Source organism: Nipponia nippon, unplaced genomic scaffold (assembly GCF_047370975.1).
Source record: "Nipponia nippon isolate SJK-2023a ecotype South Korea unplaced genomic scaffold, ASM4737097v1 scaffold_12, whole genome shotgun sequence".
NCBI lineage: Eukaryota > Metazoa > Chordata > Aves > Pelecaniformes > Threskiornithidae > Nipponia > Nipponia nippon.
In genome coordinates this window covers 19,334,764-19,357,108 of record NW_028262313.1, presented here as the reverse complement: position 1 = coordinate 19,357,108, position 22,345 = coordinate 19,334,764, and the positions used below count along the sequence as shown (strand labels likewise).

Here is a 22,345-nt window from a genome sequence, read left to right as displayed (position 1 = left end):
TGTAGTAAGCCCCTTTTCAATGACGGTGGTGGGGTTTTTTACGCTAGTGGTTTCAGATCACGTCCAGAGTTGTTCCACGAACAGAGAAAGAGTCCCTTTATCTTTCTTGCTTTCCTTGAAATTGAATATTGGTTTCGGTCCTCCAGCGTATGCATACTGTCTTGCCTTTGGACGTGGTTGAACTTTGGCTTTGTTCCTCTTCTCCACACTCACTCATACAATAGAGAAACCAAATTACATCTGTCCAGGAATTGAATAAATTTTCTGTAGAAATAGAGAAACTAGTTAAAAAAACAGAACAAAACAAAACACACGACCACTCTCTCCAAGCCCACCCCTCCTGTTTTTCTAAAGTATCCGTTTCTTCACATTTGCTCTGAATCTTTCTTAAGGCCCTAAAACTTAAAGCAAAATCGGATATTGCAAAATAAAGGTAAATATATAAAAGTGTATTCCTGTATACAGTATATATAAAAACATATATTCCATTACAATGTCAGAACATTAATGAAATATTTAAATATACTGTCATGATAAAGTGTGTTCTTTTTGTGTCTTGTAGGGTCAAAATGTATTTGGTCTTGATATAATTGAGACACCTGAGGGAGATAAGTGGCCTCAACTGATTGTCCAGCAGATCCTGGATAGGGAGCAGAAGGATACCTATGTGATGAAAATTAAAGTTGAAGACGGTGGAAGCCCTCCAAGATCTAGCACTGCCATCCTGCAAGTCACAGTGACTGATGTGAATGATAATCGCCCAGTCTTCAAAGAGAATGACATTGAAGTTAGTGTTCCAGAAAATGCTCCAGTGGGCACCTCTGTTTCTCAGCTCCATGCCACTGATGCAGACCTGGGCTCAAATGCACAAATCCACTTCTATTTCAGCAATCAGATCTCCAGTTTGGCCAAAAGGCTGTTTGCCATTGATAACACCACTGGCCTCATCACTATACGAGAACCACTAGACCGGGAGGAATCTCCTGTACACAAATTAACTGTTTTGGCAAGTGATGGCAGTTCAACTCCATCAAGAGCAACAGTGACTGTTAATGTTACGGATATTAATGACAATGTCCCATCAATAGACACAAGATACATCATCAATCCAGTGAACGGGACAGTGCTTTTGTCTGAGAAGGCTCCCCTTAATACAAAAATTGCATTGATAACAGTGATGGACAAGGATGCTGATCTGAATGGAAAAGTTACTTGTTTTACAGATCATGATGTCCCTTTTAGGCTAAAACCAGTGTTTGATAATCAGTTTCTTCTGGAGACAGCCACGTTTCTAGATTATGAAGCCACACGGGAATATGCCATTAAAATAGTGGCTTCAGATTCAGGGAAACCTCCGTTAAACCAGTCTGCAATGCTCCTGATCAAAATTAAAGATGAAAATGACAATGCCCCAGTTTTTACACAGCCTATCATAGGTCTTTCCATCCCTGAAAACAATGCTCCTGGTACTCAGCTAACCAAGATAAGTGCTACGGATGCTGACAGTGGGCGCAATGCGGAGATCAGCTATATCCTGGGTTCTGATGCACCCCCTATTTTCAACCTTGACCGCCGTACAGGCATTCTGACAGCAGTGAGAAAGCTGGACAGAGAAAAGCAAGACAGGTACTCCTTCACTGTGCTGGCTAAGGATAACGGGATGCCACCCTTGCAGACCAATGCTACTGTGACAGTGTCTGTCCTGGACCAGAATGATAACAGCCCTGCTTTCACACATAATGAGTATAATTTCTATGTGCCAGAAAACTTACCCATGTATGGCACAGTGGGGCTTATCACAGTTACAGATGCTGACTCGGGAGAGAATGCTGCGGTCACTCTCTCTATATTAAATGGTAGAGATAATTTCATTATAGATCCACTTACTGGTGTAATAAGACCTAATATTACCTTTGATAGGGAACAGCAGGGCTCATACACTTTCCAGGTAAAAGCTGTGGATGGAGGAAGACTGCAGCGTTCCTCAACTGCCAAAGTGACCATCAATGTTGTTGATGTAAATGACAACAGGCCCGTTTTTGTTATTCCTTCATCTAATTATTCGTATGAGTTGGTTCCAACATCGGCCAGTCCAGGGTCTGTAGTAACTAAAGTCTTTGCAGTTGATAATGACACAGGAATGAATGCGGAGCTCCGCTATAGCATCATAGGTGGGAACTCAAGGGGCTTGTTTACAATTGACCAATTAACAGGCAATATTACTTTGAAAGAGAAGGTAATTACATCAGATCACGGCTTGCACAGACTGGTGATAAAAGTCAATGACCTAGGACAGCCAGAGTCGCTTTATACTATAGCTCTCGTGCATTTGTTTGTGAATGAGACAGTCACCAATAGTTCCTACGTACAAGAGCTAGTGCGCAGGAATATGGAAACTCCGGTTGGCCAGAATGTTGGGGATGGTGAGATAACCCCGCAAACCAATGATTATGTCAAGATCATCATTGCCATTATTGCAGGCACTATGACAGTTATTCTGGTAATTTTTGTTACTGCTTTGGTACGGTGCCGCCAGACACCTAGGCACAAGGTTGTCCAAAAAAACAAGCAGAGTGGTGAATGGGTTTCCCCAAACCAAGAGAATAGGCAGATCAAGAAAAAGAAGAAGAAGAAGAAGCGCTCTCCAAAAAGTCTCCTCCTCAACTTTGTGACTATTGAAGAATCTAAGCCTGATGATCCTGGCCACGAGCACATAAATGGCACTTTAGACATTCCCGTAGAGCTAGAAGAACAGACTATGGGAAAATATAACTGGGCCACAACACCAACCACATTTAAGCCTGATAGCCCAGATTTAGCAAAGCACTACAAGTCTGCTTCTCCGCAGCCTACCTTTCAAATTAAACCTGAGACTCCTGTACCCCCCAAGAAGCACCATGTCATTCAGGAACTGCCTCTAGATAACACCTTTGTGGTGGGCTGTGACTCGCTTTCCAAGTGCTCATCAAGCAGCTCGGACCCTTACAGTGTTTCTGAATGCAGCTGTCAAGGAGGCTTCAAGACCCCAGGCCCCATACACACCAGACAGGTAATGGAAATGTTAAGGTGCTCTCTTTCTCCTTCCCTTCTTACTTTGCCATTCCTATAACTCTAGCTCTAAGCACTGCAAAATAACTTTTTCTGCAAGGATTAAAAGTTTGAAAGGTCATGTTTGATTGAGGCATTGAAAAGTAAGCAATTTGAGATTCATCACTGTTGAGGGAGAAAATGAAAAGAAAATGACTGTTGGCTGTAAGGAAATTGAGCAGTGAATGATTACATTGGCGGGTATTCCTGGCTGCAGATGGCAGTATGGCACTTCCTGCAGTACTGCAGTACCCAGTGCAGCTCTGTGAAGCAGAGAGGGGTTATGGTGCTGTCCTCTGTAGTATTGTATGCTCAAGAATTGAAGTAATCTAGGCCAGGTGGAAAGCAATAAAGCTTTACAGGATCTGATAAGTGGTTCTTAATATTAATGGAGTCTGGAATTGCAGCCTTCATTTGGGCATAGCTTTACTTCAAGGTCTCTCAAAAGCAGGCAAGGATTTTCCTCTGAGAGTTTCAGTGCCATTTTCAGAATAGAAACATACTGGACTACTTAAATCTGGTGGCATGATGCGGTCGACTGGCAAAGTTAGGGGAAAATTAAAAGCATGAGTACAATTGCTCTTATTTATTTGCTGCTGTGCCTGATAAACCAGATATTAGCTTCTCAGAAATTCAGTACAGCAAAGGAAATGTCTAAAGAATCCTCAGCTTAAAATTAAAAATAAAATGAGAACCAAAGTACCTTTTATTCTCCAAGACCCTACAGAAAGGCTTTAAGTCACTGGAAATTGAATTTAATGTCTATCCATATTCTGGAAAGTTTCATTAATAATAAAGCTTTGCTGTTTGTCTGTTTACTTCTTTTTCTTCACAAATAACATGAAGTTTTCAGTGAAAATAGTTTTCTAGTTAAGCTTTAATTAGTCACAGACTTAATCATTAAAGAAACAAATACTTCAGGAGAGTTTATTACATTATTGATAATATAATTTTAATACTATTGCTCGGGAACAAATCCTCAGCACGACAGACTGTTAGACTTTTTGCTCCAGCTAAGGGTTTGAGCTTTTTTCTGTGGGCTTTGTTTTATTACCACTATAGTGATAACAAAATGTGCCTAAATAAAGCTCCTCATTCAAAGTAGTCATCATATTTTTGAAAATTGCAAGATGGGTTGTTTATTTTATTGTATTTTATTCCCCTTACCAACACAAATCTGTACAGTAGTCCATATCATTATGCTTTGTAAAACTTTCATCTTTTTCTGAGATGCATTAACAGAAAAATAAAAGGGGGAAAAAAGAGATTTTCTTATTTCTAAGACATGACAGCAATGAAAAATGTATGGCTTTTTGAGATTTGAGTGTTTTCTATTAAAGGTATTTGAATGTGTTTAATTAAAATTACACATTAGAAAAGCTTCTTGCTAATTTGTTCATCTGTTTGAACTCTCATAACTCTGAGGAGGGTGGTGCTGTTTTCAGCATCTCTGTAGGCCTGGTCTAAGTGATTTTTCAATTGAGTTCTGGTATAGTTCCTCTGAGCCAGAAAGTTCTTCCATTGTCTGCTCAAATACACTTTGTCATGCAGTAATGCTGCTAACAAAGAAAGCAAGCTCATGACTTTCTAGGTTTTTACTAACATAGTTCTTCCATCAGAAGGGACTTCTAAAGTAGAATGGAAAGCAATTCTCTTTAGAAGCTGGTTGGGGAAAAGAGCATTTTCTTTTATCTATACCTTAAAGGTCAATGACAGGGGCTTCCTATCTGGAAGAACAGAATAGAACTGGGTTTTTTAATACTCCTTACCTGATATTAGCTTATCTTCATATAGCTGTACCTGAAATTATATTAGTATGATGCGCTGAATATATCAAGAAGAGATTAATACTACTATTTGTATTGATTTTGTTAAATCTACAGTTATCCTTCTTTTAGGTTTATTTTTCTGAATGAAAGTGATCACATTGTTGGAGAAAGTATAACTATTCACTATAAATGGCCTTTTACACTAATTTGAAAACAACACTTACCTTTAAACGTGTGAATTCACATTTTTATTACTTATTTAAATAAAATATGAGTAATTTCATTAATGTATTTATTTACATAAATTGGGCAAGAAAGGCCACTAGAGTTAAATCCTTTGTGTTAGGCCATGATCACAAAGGCAGAATTGTATTTCATGATAATTAAAAACAAGCAAAGTATTTCTTAAATGTCAGCAGATCTTTTCAAAGTCAGTCCTACTCCTAACCTGGTTTTGTATATTGTAGTCTGTATACTTCTATCTCCTGTGGGGCTATAGCAGGTGGCTCAGGCCAGACTAACTTGGAGTTGTCACTGTTAGCCAGTAAAGAAACGAAACACAAGAATAAGCTTCTGCTACAGTGCTTCAGATGTCATGCTGTCCTGCCATCCTCCAGCCTCGGAGACTAACAGGGTGTTCTTGGTTAATGATGCATTTGTGTCGTGCATTCTCTGAATTTTCAGAAAACTGTCGGACAGCCCGGAGAATTGAGGGAGAATAACTTCCGTTAAAAAGGGAGGTGTACTAGTTTAAAAACAGAAAATAAGATGTCTAATGTGAGAAAAAATATTTTATTTTATCACTAACAATTACTGTAATGCCTTTTACAAGCCAAAAGCTCTCTGAAGGAGACTAAAGAAGTTTACATTCACTGTGAAGATATCTCTTCAGTTTCTAATGGGTGCTGATATTAATAGGCTGTACCTCTCAACTGTTCTTAGTCTCCTCCATGCAAGACCTTCTACTCAGATATTTGAAATAATACTGAGTTAAAGCTAAAAATATGTTTTCTTTTGAAGCTCTAAATTTTGTGTCTGTCTGAATGGTATTGATTCAGGTCTTTAAAGAAAGGAAATTATGTGTTTGCTCTACTGCTAAATTTGTCTAAGTGATCTATAAAATGACAGAAAGTCATTATAGCAGTTGTACTCAAAAAGCATGCAAGAGAAGAGGGAAAGATTTTTCTTCTAAAAAACCAAAATATCTCTTTAGTGGTCATGTGGGCAAATAAATACAGCAGTGCAACAGCTGAAATTTTTATGGAGAATGAATTACAGACTACTGAAGCAGCTGAGGACACGTTGAATCATGAACTCCACAGGAAGTTGAAGAGGGAAAAGTATGGTCCTAATGTAATCTCTTCTAAGAGAGAGATCAAGCTTCTGTTGTACTTGTGTGTGAGAAAGGGCAAGGGAGAGAGAGATCAATATTATTTTGAAGTTACACAGTAGGAATTAATAAATACTGATGACAGTAGACCTTCAGAATAGCATGCTTTCTTTTGGGTTGTAGTAGAGAGAATTCTTTTAAAGTTCTACCAAGTGATAAATTGTGAAGGGTCTTCTTATTCATAATACGGTTTTTCAAACTAGGGTATTTGGAGGCTCATAAAATCAAACTGACTTACAGTGTCATCAGATTTTCATTGTTTTGGTAGTCGTTGGCCTCACAGAAAGATGCGTTTCTTTGGTAGAAAAACATACAGCACCTTTAAAGTTTATCTGTATGCGAGCTTTGTAAAAGCTCAATTGCTTTTGACATTTACCTTAGAGAGAGCAGACTATGTGAAGTATTCCATACTGACACAAATCTTCTAATTCTTTTTGCATTTGCCCTGGAATGATGAAAAGAAAGGAGAGGTTTTTCCAGTCTAGTTTTCATGTAGTATGTAACACAATTTTAAAATCTGAAATCTTTGCTCAAGTGCTTTAAACAACTTTCAGACAATTTGAATGCCTGCCTAGGTATCAACCTGTCTATTCAAAACATGCATAATTATAAAGTACAATGTTATCTCTGGCAGCTTGGTTCAAAGAAGCTACTGCCACAAAGGTTCATTAGAACTTCCCATGCATGCTCCTTCCTGTCCCTTTCTTTTAATTAATCCTATATCAGACATTCTTTTCATTTGAAGATAGTACAATGCATACGATAGGAACAGTAGCAATCTTTGAAAATAAACACCCAGTCACTCGAGGGGGTTCCCATGACCTTTTGTATTGCCATTTTAAACTTTATCTTCAGAACAAGTTTTATCTGACTTTGTGTTAGTGAAGAAGTGTAACTGTTCATGAAAGCAGCACTGGAGGACTTGGTTCAGTTTCAGTCCACCTCTTCCACTGACAGAGCTGGAAGGTGCAATGACGCTCTGCATCTACGATTATGTGCCTTTTGGTGGTTCTCCCTGCTTCACAGTGGACTCTGGTCTGTATGTTAATTTAGCTCCGCTGCTAGTACGCTCTACCATCTTTGGGAAATTGTTGAGGGAGTGAACAGACCTGCAGATTGATTTTTCTCATATTTACTAATGCAAATCTTCATTAATTGCTTTTAGTTGCCAGGATTATATAATCTGTGAATGTATCCATACTTATGAATAGAAATTTCAGATGACACTGATCTCTGCTCAACCTGTTGGTTAGAAACTGACTGGAGATAGACACTCTATTCCTTGTAGAAATCTGAATGGGAAGTAGACCTCATTTAAAATACATTGCCTTTTTGGGGTCCTGCTGTCTCATTAGCGACTGCTTAGACCTGCTTACAGTTATGGTACATTTGGCTTTCTGATTCTGACTTGAAATGTGGTGAAATGTCGTTAGAACTTCCTACTCACTGTGAGAACAGTGTGCTTAGGATGTGAATTGAAAGAATATTGCACTGTTCCTGAAACTGATAGCTCTGAAAACTCACCTGTTATGTAAATCTTTAGCTGCAAGATTTATTGTTTTGTTTAATAACAGTGAGTTTAATCTAGTATACTGTAATAATCAGTAGGCAGTGCTGATGCTTCTGATATGTAAAAGGGTATAGAGCTAACACTGATACTTTGCATTGACAGATACAGAGTAAATTACACTCAGAGAACATTTTCTTCTAAATATCAGCTAAATAGCTGTCGGTATAAGCCCTTCTTAAAAGCCATTTCAAAATTGATTACTATGATTCTAAATATTCTTGTTATTTTCTCTTAATTTGCTGGCTGATAATTTTGCTGGTAGTTCTGATATGCTGCCATGTATATATGTTTCAGAAAAAAGCTGAAATTCACATCTGGAGAAAAGATAAGTGAAAGTCTGACTCGGAAGTTAGTGAGCCGTTACTTAAATGTGCGGTACTACTGAAGTAAAGCTGGTCAAGAAAATGCTTTTCCTCCGTGGAACACTTTAAAGAAAAACTTCTTCAGAATTGTTCTTTTAATATATATTTTTTCACTGGAAAAGCATGGGGGAAGATATCTGGGAAGTGTACCCCCTTACCTCATAGTAGAAGACAAAAACAGAGGACAAACGGGAAGAAAAGAAAAAAGAAAGTAATGTTTTGCGTGAGGAAAAATGAAAAATTTTTAAGAAGACACTTAAGTAAAAACTAATTCGGAGAAAACAAAAGCTTTTTTTTTCCCTAGTAAGAAGTCATTGACTGAGTTTATACGGAAGTTAGTAGATGAAGTTCCAGCATTAATAACTGGGTGATTTTTATGCAAGCTAGAATGATACGCAGTTCTCTCTCCAGTAGCAGCTTGCCTTGGGATAGTAGCAGCATAAATTTTCCTAAACATTAAGTGCATTTCACCTTCATTTTTCAGTGGGATAACTGAAAAGTTTACTCTCTTCTTCTCGTGACCCAACTTTTTTTTTTTTTTTCTATAGCTATAAACCATTGTCAGCAAAGAAGTCTGATTTAACTACAGTTTAATTTTCACACTTCTTTCTTTTCCTGTTTTCTCCCAGAAGGTATTGCACTCAATAATCTGCAGTTGATAGCAATTTCCTGACCAGTGAGTGGCTAGTGTCTTGGTGACTGGGGTATTGATAGTGCTTTCTTTCCTGTGAAATAATTGATTGGAATAGCTTTATTTCTGTGAATTTTTAGGACTCTGTTGATGATAAATATAGATCAAAGATGTAAAATAACTCTTCAAATCAAAGTATTTTATGCTCTTTGGAACAATGCTCTTGAATGAAGTCTGCTAAAACCTGTAGAACATGTTCTAGGGAGTATGGTAGTCGTCTGATAGGTATAATCTTGTAACAGCACTTGGGGTTTCGAAATGATAAAGCAAAAAAAAGTAGTAAGAAACCTAGAATAACATATATAGAAGCCATTTCTGTGGCTCCTTCTGTTTCAGCATTTTTGCTATGTGTATATAGATTTGTGCAGATCTTTGCTTGTGTATAGAAACGTGAAAACAACACACGCATCAAAAATGGTTGGTTACTTAGAACCGCAATAGTTGAGTACTTCTCAAACCATACAGTGATTGACATGGTAGAAATTTGGAAACAAACTTTACAATATATGGGGAAAATTATGCAGGAAAGGGCTATTCTCATGCTGTTTCTCTGTTTGCCAGCTCTGAACGTCATCGCATCTGATGTTATATACTGAAGTCGTACGTGTACACAATGATGTTAAGCCAGCAAACATGAAAACAAGGAAATAGCACGAGAAAGCCCTTTGTCCTGTCTCTGATTGCCGAAGAAATTTATCGTCTGATCTCCAGAGGGGTTTGGAAGTGACGATGAACTGTTCAAGCTGCCCTACTGAAAGGTATCAAGGGCAAGAATTTTTTAAAAAGAAAAGACAAAGAAATTTTAGTACATTGTGCTATAGTGTTCTATAACGTAGTTTTGCTAAGAAAAAAGTAATGTGACCCATCCTTCTTCACAGTTGGCGATTATGGTAAATTTATTTTGCTTGTAATCTTCTTGTCCCGGATTTTTCCCTTATTTATTTTAGTTGAAACAATTAGGAATTCGTTTCTATAAATATGTTAAAAGGGAGCAATAAATTTTATTCATACATTAAAAAGAGAATGTAAAGTTCTTTATACTCCCTGCATTTAAAAGAAAAACAAATGAATTGTTGTCACTTATAGCACCATTATACATGTTAAGAATTAAATGTTATTTATATCTATTCCATAATATTTTTAATGATGATATTGCTGCTATGGATCATAAATATAATTGATCGAATCACTGCTTTCTCATTTTATAGGCACAATAGTAGTAGTGAAAAATGAGTACTTCCTGCTTTCTTACCCACATTTTGTAATAAATGATCACCTTTTAAATAACTGGAAAGTATTCACTTAACTTTTAAAAATAAAATTTATTTTGCATCTTGCTTGCTGAAATCTAGATAATGTCTGTGTAACAGGTGCCATACATTTAACCTTTTGAAGTACTTTTATTTAAGAAAAAGAAGTCATAAATCCAGTGGCTTGCTTTTCAGTGTGATAAAATAGGAAATAGCATACATACTTTTTTCACTGTTAGGCAGCACATGGGAAAAAAAAAGGCCTACTCTTGTTTTTTTTCCCAAATTATTTCTCTATATAGTTAACTTTTTTTTTTTAATTTAAAATTTTTACATTATAATTTGATATTTAGCACAGGTCATTTAGAAAATAAAATGTGAATATCATAGCTTCGTTTGCAGGTTGGTTGCAAGTTCTTGTGTATTGCCTCACATTTTAGGGAGTAATGCTTAATATGTATCATCTATAATATTAGAATCTCATATGCAATGAAAAAATCTCTTGGGAAGCAAAGGAGTATAAAGAACCCTGTTTTCTGCACTTATATGAAGACATGTAATATTAGTTTGCTAGAATAAAATGAAATACAGACACTGCTTTTAACTGGGATGTATACAGTATATATAACTTTCTTTTAAAGAAAAAGTTATTAGTGATTCATGAATTAGACTACAACATGGAATTCTTACACATTACTGTATGTTTGATGTAAAGGTATTTATAGGCTTGTACTTAATAATCACGTTGCCTCAGTTCTTGGACTGTAGAATGTCTACCATGACTGTTGCCTATAGTTCCCTGCACATTTGCTATCTGGCTCTTTTAAAAATGTGTATTTGGCTATTTGATCTGTAAAATAAATTCTATTAATAATGAAGTATGTATTGTAATTTAGCATATTGTATTGCATAATTATAGCTATGACTGTTACAGAAAATTTTTCATTTCCAATAATGAAATCATTTTCTTGGGAAGAAGTTTATGTATCTGTAAGACAGTTTTGCTATTCCTGTTTATCATACCCTTGCAGCATTTATGCTTTAAACTAAAAAACCAACACTTTCAGGGGTTAGACGTACAGTAATGATATTTATTGACTCGGTGCCGCAATTCAGCCAGTTGCTTTGGGTTGAAAGTTCATTCCTAACATAGTAAGCAATTTATTCAAGAAGTATTGTTTAGTGTAACAAAGATTGGTCCTACCTATTGCTATTACAATTTTTCCCTTAGGTGCTTCGTAGGTGGGTGATGGGAAATATTCAAAGATATTTGTTAAAAGTAATAACCCTTTGGCCTAGTAGAGTTGTTTGTCAGGAAGATTCAGGATTTCAAACACTTCAGTTTCTGTTTTTTCTTTGTTTTTTGAGTCTTTGGATTTCTGTGCTCATGATAATTAGGTTGTATTTCCTTGCTGAGAAAAATCATACACATAAAATTAATGTTTGATTAAGAAAAGCACCAAATAATTTGAATGTTTACATTTAAACTTTTTTTGGTTTTGTTTTTAATCGAGGGATAGTGAGTTGAGATACTGGACTAGGTTAATCTAATCTAACTTCAAGCATGTGACAGTCATCTCGAGTGGATATATAAGTTGCCCTCAGTTTTTTCTCTGATAGTGAGAAGGCATAGATATACTATAGCAGGTTATTTTGATTTTAGGACTGCATGCCCTCTAGAAGTGCCTATTTTCTTACACTGAGTTTGAAGAGAACCTTTGATAAGTACCTTTTTAATTTAAATATGCCAGTTATGTGCTTGCAGAGAAAAATATTTTTCGTGAGATTCCTAGTTCTTTTGCTTTTAACCTAGCTGAAGGTCTGCCTTTTTCCTAGTGTTTCACTGGTCATATCATTCTAGTCTATCAATAAATAATTCTAAAAGAACCTAGGATGATTTTAAACTTTTTAAAAGGTACATGTATGAAATAAAAGGTACATCAAGGGGTTGGATTATTGGTCCAAATCAGTAATCTCTCTCTTCTAGTTCTCTCATGAGTCAGCACAGCCAAATGTAATAACCCTCCAAATGCACTAAGGGAAAAGCCAGCAACCTCTTAAGTGGTTCAGATTCATGTGTTTCCTCTGTTTCGATCCGCCCCCCCACCCCCCCTCCCCCCCTTACATCTAAGTATCAGTTTTAAAAAGTAATTCTTTCATAGACTGGCATAAGACTTGTTCAGAGAGCTCATTTCCTTCTGATGGTTAAATGGGTTCATGAAGGTCTCATGAAAGCCTATATGTGTACTAACCAAATATGTATGTGTGCCAAATAGCCTTCCCGTCATTGAAAAATGTAGAAATGGATAAATGGAGGCCAGTCAAAAAATTCTATATTTAGTTTTGGGGCTTTTTTTTACAACGAGTATTAGCACTCTGAGTCAAAGCTAGGTGTATGTTTGTCAAAACCAACTCTGTTTCTCAAATGTTTTCACGTGCAGAAATACTATTTTCTGACTGCATAGAAGTCAGAGTAAATTAAGAGCAAAAATCACTGAGTTGACCAAATGCTGCTTTTGAAATTAAAAACTCACTATATTTTCTTTGGAATATCAATCATACTTTCAAAGTTATTTTATTGTACTTTAGACTGCAATTATTATTACTCACCATCATTTCAGTACATTTCTCAAAGAGATTCATCCTTTTATCTGGTGCACATTGCCACCCCTGTCACCAGCTCAGGCAGGTCTGTGTCTATAGATAAAGTGTAGAGTTTGGTTTTGGTTAGTTACAGTGCGATGTGTGGCTCAGCAAAAAGAATAGTTTGTTCTTTGTTGCCAGTTTTACAGGGTAAATTAATTGCATCACTGCTTTTAGCCCTTCAATGCCAGCAGCCAAAGATGGCTCTCAGATTTGCTGTTCTACATCCCGTGTCATATTGTCAATGCCTGGATTTCGTCTGGATGTGTGTCTACCAAAGCTCAATGCCACTCGATCTCAAACATGCCCTAATGTCAAGTGAGTCACTCCAAGGAAAAGCTATGGCACACAATCTGCAGTTTGTATGAAAGCTGCCTATCATATCAGAAAATATGTTGGACTTTGGAGGATATCTTTAAATCCTTCTGAATTTAATTGAGTGGAGGACTGCTGAAGGGCAGTAGGGTGCTGTCAGGAACAAAGCTGGTTTGTGATGTAAATAGAATGATTTTTTTTTTTTTTTTAACATAAACTGTAATGCTGCGGGGTTTTTTTGTTACACATTTTCAGTGATTTCCCATTTTACCATAAAACATATACTTATGGTATATCCTGGTCTTAAGTATTATTTGTAAAATCTTTTTTAACAAATATTTTTAATATATATTTTTGCTTTCATATTGAATTACCGAGCACTGTTCCTTTTATGTCTTATTTATCTATTTCTAAAATAAATTTTGTTTGAAGATTATATTTGTATACCTTCTGGAGAAGCACTGTTTTTAAATACACCTGTGGTCTGTTTGCTTAATGCATGCACACCATCAAATCTGTACATATACTGGTATTTTTTACAGTGATTAGGAGCTATAAGTATGAAAATAACTTTACCACACACAAAGTACCGTAAAGCTCACTAGTAATCTATCTAAAGAAATATGCTTCTTTCAAAACGTCATACTCCTTAGCAGTAAATTTCTTTTGTCTACATTTTCTTCCAAGAAGCAGGAATTCAGAGTTGCACAGCTTTTAACAATGTTTATACGTGTATGTTGCGTGTTTATACAGTGTTGAGAGAGAGAGAGAGTGCTTTTATCTATCTATCGATCTGTGTGTGTATTTTGTGTGCGTATGTATATAAAGAGCATGAGGGGGTATATACGCATTTATCACATATTCAATTAGCAAAGTTTATAGGCAGTATATATCGCATAGAATATAACTGTAGATATGTGCTTGTCCTAGTACCCAATATATCTTGCTATGAAAGATAGCCAAGCGTTAAGTTTTTCACTGTACCACGTTATTTTGACATCTGGAAAGGTCGGCCTTCCCTTCTGAGAGGGTACTGCGTTCTCACTGATTAGAAAGTGACTCTTGATAACTTGGAGGTTAGGATGCGATATGATAAGTACAGCTTTGAATTTCAGTTCTTTTTCTTTCATTATCTCACATTTACTCATTCCAATACTGTCTCCCACTATTCTAAAATACTACTTTTTCTAGTATATAACCTCGTTCTCTTAAATCTTGCCACTGAAAATGTCATGAAAATGACGTTTCTGTATTTCCTCCAAATTGTGAGCCTCTGCTTATTTCATAAATAGACACATGTAAATCAAATTCAGTTATTTATATTCGTACAGATGGATATTAAGTATGTGTGTTATCAGGACTCTTTCAGGGATGCTACTGACTTTCTGCAATCCTTTAAATAGTTTTTTTTCATTTGTATTTACTATGTTTTTCGCTTTTGTCTGATATTGTTATTAGTAGCAGTGATCAGCATTGTTGTATTCGCTGTTCTGCAGTCCATGCTAAGTCAGCTTGATATTTTTTAGAACTGGGTAGGAACAATGGACTTACTAGAAATCCTATAAGAAAATCCTGTTTTCCTCCCTCAAAATAGCAGTATGCTACTCTTCCAAATACAGACATCCTAATGCTTTTCAGAAGCATGTGTCATTAGACACATCGAAGTAAGATAATAGTTTCTATGTGGATCTTTATTCTTTACACTAAATATTTACCTTTGTAACTCTTATTTTATACGTTATAGGGCTGTAGAAGCCTATGCATAGATATACACACAAAAAGAAGGTAATTTTCTAATACTTTTCAAATGCTTATTTTCTTTATAAGGGCATATCCTAAGATACTTCTTGCTGTTTAGTAGTATGGCTGAATGCGTTTTTAATGGCCTGAAGTAGATTTTTATTTTAATCTAGCAAAATGACATTGTCACTAATTAAAAAACATGGATAAACAGATTGGGGTTCACTTACACATGAGGCAATCACCAAACCTACTACTTTTGAAAACATTAGGCTTGAGGATTCCTTCAAACTTATTAACTCTAAGTTAGTTATTTCTAAGTATGTGATGAATACATTTTAAGAAAGTAGTAACATTCTTTGGCTGTTGTATGGCCAAAGTTGTGAAGTAATACCTAATAAGTGATCCTTGCTGATTCAATTCCCTTTCTTCATCAGGTTTATTGTAAGACCACTTCTGTGTATTATTCCTTTGGCCAGCTTCCTAACTCAAGTTACTTCATATCCTGTTCATCAAATATTATCTTTGTTCTTTCATGGTTTAAAAGAACACTTGTATGGTCTAACACCATGAGATTCTTGTTTTCTGGGCTCTAATAGAGGGTTTAGGATTGTCTTATTTGTGTGTTTCCCTATTTTTCTGTGAATATATTGAAACTGTGGTGGGTTTTTTTGTTTAACAGTCCAGACGTACTTAATTTCTTGCACTTGACGTTGTGTCAACTTGACGTTCGACAAGGGCACTGTGATAATAAACAAAGGAATTAATATCAGATGCATAAATCTCCTTTGACAATATGTTATAACCATTTAGGATATGTTAGTGAGTCACATAATATACATCTGTTTGTTATATCAGAGTTCTTAAAGATTACAGATCATGGAATCACAGAATAGTTCAGGCTCAGCAGGACCTGTGGAAGTCACCTAGTCCAATCACGGTGCTCAGAACTAGCCTAATTTAGATCGGTTTGCTCTGGACCTTGTTCAGTTGACCTCTGAGTATCTCTAAGGGTGGAGATTCCAAAACTGTTCTGAAACACTAGTTCCTATTGGACTACCCCCATAGTGAAAAGTTTTTCCTTGTCTTAATTGGAATTTCCTTTGTTGTATTTAATTTCTATTGAAAGAGCGTGTTTACACTTTACAGATTGATTTGAAGTACTTGAGTAGCAGTAAAACCTTTTCTGGGGCCTTAGAGAAAATCCAGCAAAGTGTGTTCTGAACAGAAGTCATTAAAGCAGATCAGGCATTCATTTTCTTTCAGTCGTATCTCTTTGTTTCTTTGACGAAGGTGTGCATTGTATCCCAGACAGCATATATGCTCAGTCATCCTTAGAATGATTGTATTGTGAGCTTTCAAACAAGAAGCTTGTTTGCAGGCTTCCCAGTTGAAAAAGTCATGATGGGATAAGGAAAAAACGAAGAGTCAGCTCTAGTGAGGCCCTCACGTGTTCAGGTGGTCTGTCTTCATTCCTTCCTTCCTTCCTATCTTGAAAATGGCTTCATTTTGAATGAGAAAACTGAACCGCTTCACACAAGGAAGCTGCAGGATAAGTTCTTTTCTTACTCACAGTCTCACTTTTGTCTGTATCTCCATCTTCCTCTTCACTTCTAGATATTGAACAGTCCTCAGCTGTCTCAGCATGCTTCACCAAACATGTCTTCATCTTTTTCAGTCTTCACGTCTTTTGTACTCTTTCTGTTTTAAGGCATACAGTAGTATGTTGCATCATCACACTGTTTCTTTTGTGTTGCTCCATATTATTGCTAATACATAATCTGTGAATATTCATACAAATGAATTTTAAACTAATGCTGAAAACCAAGCATATTTGGGAGAATTTGACTCTTTGCCATGTCAATACTTTCAAGAAAGTACTTTTTCCTATCCAGCCTATTTCTGGGATCCTCTGAGAATCCTCTGGGATCCTCTCAGAATTCTCTGAAATTAATACGTTCCTATGTCAGTAAGAATGTTTAATATTTCTGGATCCTCAAGTATATGTAGGGGTGTCAGTGGAAATCAGAATCTTAATTGTTTTTACGGATCCACTACTTATATGCATAAAGATCCAAACGAATTCAGTTTACTTATAGATGTAAATATTTTAACTGTATCTATTCATATGCATTTTCAGGATAAAGCCCAAAAGAACGCTGTTTTCTGCTCACTTGTATGGGTCATCAACTTTGGTATTCGTCTTTATTTTATAAATATTCTGTGAGTTTTCGTTTGGATTCCATTTAGTTCTAGTAGTGAAAACACCGGTAAGTTGACATAGTCCTGATTGTTCTACTCACCAAGTAATGAGTGAATCAGACCTTTCCAGAAACTTACTGTGAAGGTTGGATATTAAAAGCAGATAGAAATGACAGAATAATGCTGTCAATAGCAATTAAAAAAGGAAAATGTAATCAGAGGGGAACATATTCTTTTGATGTTTTCTATGTACAAGATATACAATGGTGCAATTATCTGTTCGCTTTGAGCTCCCAAGCATGATTTATTAGTTACAGTATTTTGGCTTTGAAATACTGAACACGGATAAGACAGCACGTGCTCAGTTGTGTAAGGGTTCCAACATCTGTCCTGACAATCCTCTTACAGAAAGTCTTTTTGGAATTAGGAAATGGCAACATGAGTTCTGAAATGGATATGAAAGAAACAGAGTAAACGGGGTGGGGGGTGAGGGGATTGGAAGAGAGTATTTCATTATTTCATTGCCTCTTTTTAACACATTAACTGCTTGAACTGTTTGTTTTTATGATTCCAGACGGTAGAAAGATGCATATAAATAAATAAAATGAAATAGAACAAATCAAATGCTTGGCTGCTGTTCAAGAGCGGCTAAGGCTAAGCTTTATTAAATTCACATGAGGATATGATAACTGTGGAATTTCACAGAATGAACTGCAATAATCTTACTCATGAAGAACATCATTCTTATTGAGATAGCTGGGAGAATCTAAAATTTTATCATGGAAAAAACAAAGCCCCTTTGGAGCTTTATTTTCAGAGGGCATTCACTAATTGAGTGAAATCTGTACATGTACCACAAACAGAATGAACATGCACAATCCTTTTTTACACATTAAAAGTTGTAAGGGTTTGTTCTTTCTCAGCGGCAAAGTAGAGAGAACTTCAAAGAAAGTTAGCATGTTCTGTGTTAAAACTGTTCCCTCTGTCATATAAAGTCCCTTTAGGAATAAGCATATTTAAAAAGGGTGGAAGTATTAAATTTTAAAATTATACTAGACAATTTATATTCAAATTGGAAAAAATATAAAGCTGACTAAACAAAATATTTTTTTATGATTTTTGCAGAATATAATTCACATTGTTGATGCCTTTTTTGTGGCTGTAGATCATTTTTTTATGCCTCTGTAGTTGAATGGCTGTCTCTTAACTCCATGTTTTTCAGACTTTTGTCACTTAATGAAATTAACTGTAAGCAAAAATTATTATATCTTTTTAAGATGCTATTTTTCTCTTATTTTTTTTCATTGAAACTCCAAAATTACTGTTCAAAATTTCTGATGAGAGAGTAAAATGTATTCCTCAAAAACCCTGAAATATTTTTCCTGCCAATACTTACAGAATATATTTTGTTCAATTTTCCATTTAAATATGATTCAAATTTAATTTCACTCATAAAACTGCATTCATAAACTGCATCCCTGTATCTAAAACGAAGGAAAGAGAAAATGCTAAAACTCGGGGCTAAATGACACTGAGCACCCAAATCTGTTGAGGAGCTGGTCAGGGTAAAGCAAGGGAAGGAATAAATCCAAAGCTGGTTTTATAGTCTCTTTGTATTTCCTCAACTATGTTAGTCCAGCATGGTCCCCGTGCAATACCTTCTATACCAGATGAAAAGAAGGTCATAGCACGGATGGAGGTGGATGAATGGAGAAATCCACACAGCACTTCGTAGTATCTGGAGATCCTCAGAGGAGGTTTTCTTCCGTGGACAGCTAAGTTATTTAGTGGGCTTTATATCAATAGAATAATGTGTAGCCTGGCTCAATATTGACTTAGTTTCTAGCTGTATATTCATAAGGTATTTACACTCCATAACGCCTTAGTGTTTTTCCCATTGCATATGCACATGCATAGAAAAGTGGAGCAAATAAATAACAGCGTACAGATCTCTGAAAGTATATCCCATGAAGAGATAATTGTCACAACCAGAATTTAGTCTCTTGAGTAAAAGTTTCAAAATGCAGAAGTACAAAAGCCAAAAAAGAGAAATCGTGTCAGCTGTGTACCTTGTGGTAAGAAATATACTATCAACACAACTCAGCAAGGCTTTCTCATAAATGAAACGAAAACTCTATTTGTGCAGCCTGCACCGGGAAAATGTGGAGGGAAAATCACTCCTAGGTTATGCTGTCCACTGGATAGTGACCACCTGCTACGACTGCTGAACTTTACAGGGTTTACTAAATTTCATAGTCACAGGTAGAGGAATTAAGTATCAAGTCCTGCAAATCCTGGTATTTACACATAATTGATGGCTCATGTAAAGTAATTTACTCCCTCTCAGTGGAGTTACTACATGGATGAGGAGAAGAGTTGAAATGAAATTCCCTTTAAGGAAAGCTTCACAAACATGGGAAAGGATGCAGTTCTTGCTTGCAAATATGTCTTGGTAAAAGTTTCTGTTTGAAAGTTCAAGAAGATTTTGAAGCATTGAGATAGCCTAAAAGGTAACTCCAATATGACAACTTGAGTGGTTGCATGTCACACATGTCAGTTTTGTTTTGGGGACCTGAATAACTTGTTCACTGTTGTCCCCTTTGAAAATGAAGTGAAAGACAGAATCTGGCTGCTTGATAAACTGAAGGTATTCATCAAAGCCACAAATGCAGAACTTACTTGAAGGCTACCTACACTTATTCCTGAAAATAATAATCCAGTAGTCTATATAAAAAATAATGGCCAGAAAAAGTCTGTTGTATGTCATAACAGATAGATAACCTTTTCTCCTTGTGAAACCAGCCCAAATAAAAACTCTCAGATTTAATCAGAACTGTTTTTCCTTTCCCTATGTCAATCAAACCTTTCCTACTGATAATCTGAACAAAATAGGGTTGAGAACACAAAGTCTACTTTTGTATTATTAAGATGAAAAGATTCTGCCAGGGTTTGATAACATTTGAGATGCAGAGGCTGTTACGGGAACATAATGAATATCAAATATATCTGCAAAAAGGACTTTTTATCAAGATAAAATCCTGATGAAAAATGCCACTTAATCTTTATTTTCCATCAGGCAGGTTTAAAGACTGCAAGTCAAGAATGTAGATCTATATTTAATGGAGGTATTTAGTTTAGTACTCTGTGTGCTGAAACGTGAACCTTGAATTCAGTCGCTTCTCATCTGATCCAAAAAATAATTTAAAAATTAGACTCAGTTCTTTCATATTCAAGTACAGAATATTCTATTAATAAACCAGAATTTACCAATGGATCTCACAACCTTATGGGTAAATCTGTATAACCTGTTATTCCAAAGGAGTTCTGTAGTATTTGGACTGATTTCAATGTAAATATTTATTTTGTGAATTATTTCCAGAGGAAAAAGTATCTGACTAGTCACTTTTAATTTATACACCTCAGAAGTACTAGGTTCCATGGGTGAAGAAATCAGATTGGGTACAATGACCCAAAAGTTGCTGTATGCTGATTTCATATAATAGTTCATGACTCTCATCATTTTTTTTGAATATGGAAGAGGGTTATTAGTCTGTTAATTGTTTCATTGGTTTCGGTTTATTTCTGGTTTTATCTGGCAGTACAGCACACCTGATACTGACTTTGTTAAGGGTGTTATTCAGGAGAGGGAGTGAGGAGCTGGAACAGGATGTTCCACTACTGATCAAAAAAAAAAAAAGTTGTTTGGTGGGAATTCACAAGTGAATGTATTGTAATCTTCCACAGGGATTGTGGAAGGTTGTCTTACGCTGTTTGCGTTCCATGACTTGTGTGTGGTTGTAGGCTTTGTATGGATTTTCTTTTTTTGTAATTGTTTTTGCCTTAGCCATACTGTGGCTGGAGATTAGAAGAAAAAGAAAAAAAGGTCAGAAAAGCCTGATAGCAATTCTGTTTTTGAAAGGGAGAGACTGGTTCATCCGGCTTAAATGGTTACAGCTGGATCAACCAATAACCGTTGAATTACAGAGACAAACGCAAACTGCAAAACCTTACAGGTCAGCACTACACCAGTTGTAACCCGAAGAGGATAGTGAAAGGTGAATCAATAGGACATAATGTAATAAAATTTTGAGAGGATATCCAAAACCAGAAGGATGGAAATGGAATACCCGTTCTTTACTAAGGAAATGACAAAGAAAAGCAAAGAAAACTGAATTTCGTAGCCCTGCCGTTTGGAATGTTGTTGAGGATGAATGGGGTTTTCTTAATGAAAGACAGTTCTAATTCACAGCTACATTGGTTGTACACTATGGTGTTTATGCAAAGTTAATATACCATATTCAGGTGGAGGTATGATCTCACTGAGCAATGAGCATATTGAATCCCTTAGGCTGATATAAGTGAACATTTTGTTTATATTTTAGTAGGAAAAATGCTGGAAAGTGATGAGGTAATGTTTTCTTTTGACTATCTTTGTGTTACTTAATTCTGTTTCACAAATTTAGAACAGATAGGCTGGATCAGTAAACATGTTGTATCAGGCCTAGATACTCAACTGTCAGTGGGCTGAAGCACAAGCTTGGGGAGGGAGAATAAGCAAAGCACATACAGCCTTGTTGTTCACTTTGTATTACGCAATGCTTGATGTCAAAGACAGACATCAGAATCTCATAGTGATTTCTTCCAGGTGGTAATAGTTTCCCTTTTGAATTACTATAGTAATTCAAAGTAAGGTAGCAGAAATATTTTTTATGGAGGATTTAGGTTGGAATTCCTTTCTTCTGGAGGAGGTGAAGGAAGAGGGACACACCTAGAGAGCCATCTGCTGTAGCTGTCTCAAATACGTAGCATAAGCTGGAATGAGTCACTCTCTGTAACTATCTTTCCTTTATGTACTGTAGGAGGAAACTATATGAACACTTAGCTTTTAGATAGCTAAAGCTGAGTAAGATGATTTCTGAAATCTAATACAAAAATAATTTTTAAAACTAGGGCTCTCAAAGCTGAGAACATTTAGAAGCTATGACCTTCAGTATTATAGGCATATGTACTCTTCAGAAAGAGCTGAGGTAATTAAATGATAGATAATGCAGGGAGGAGTTTTCAAAGTGAGTAGAAGTACTGTACTCAGATATTTTCACCTCCATTGACTCTAATGTTAGGGTGCTTATTCCATGTATGTTGTTAAAAATTGTTTGAAATATTAGTAAATTTTAATGTGTAAAGAGAAATGAAATTCTCTGATATTTTCCCTTGTTTTCGTAGAATAAACGTTTTATATGCTATATTATAATGATCATATTTCTTACCTTTGAAGTAATTTCTCTTTGTTACATCGTTTTTGTATGTATACTTCCATCAGTCTGAT

At 35.9% G+C, this 22,345-nt stretch overlaps 1 protein-coding gene across 1 annotated transcript in view; it reads left to right on the top strand.

Annotated features, from left to right (window-relative positions):
• The window catches only part of PCDH11X (protocadherin 11 X-linked), a 464,470-nt gene that overhangs the window by 39,496 nt on the left and 402,629 nt on the right, over positions 1 to 22,345 (top strand). The window contains exon 4 of the mRNA XM_087749107.1: positions 563 to 3,049. Within this exon, the coding sequence (XP_087605233.1) occupies positions 563 to 3,049 (2,487 nt within the window). The remainder of the gene's footprint in view (positions 1 to 562; positions 3,050 to 22,345) is intronic.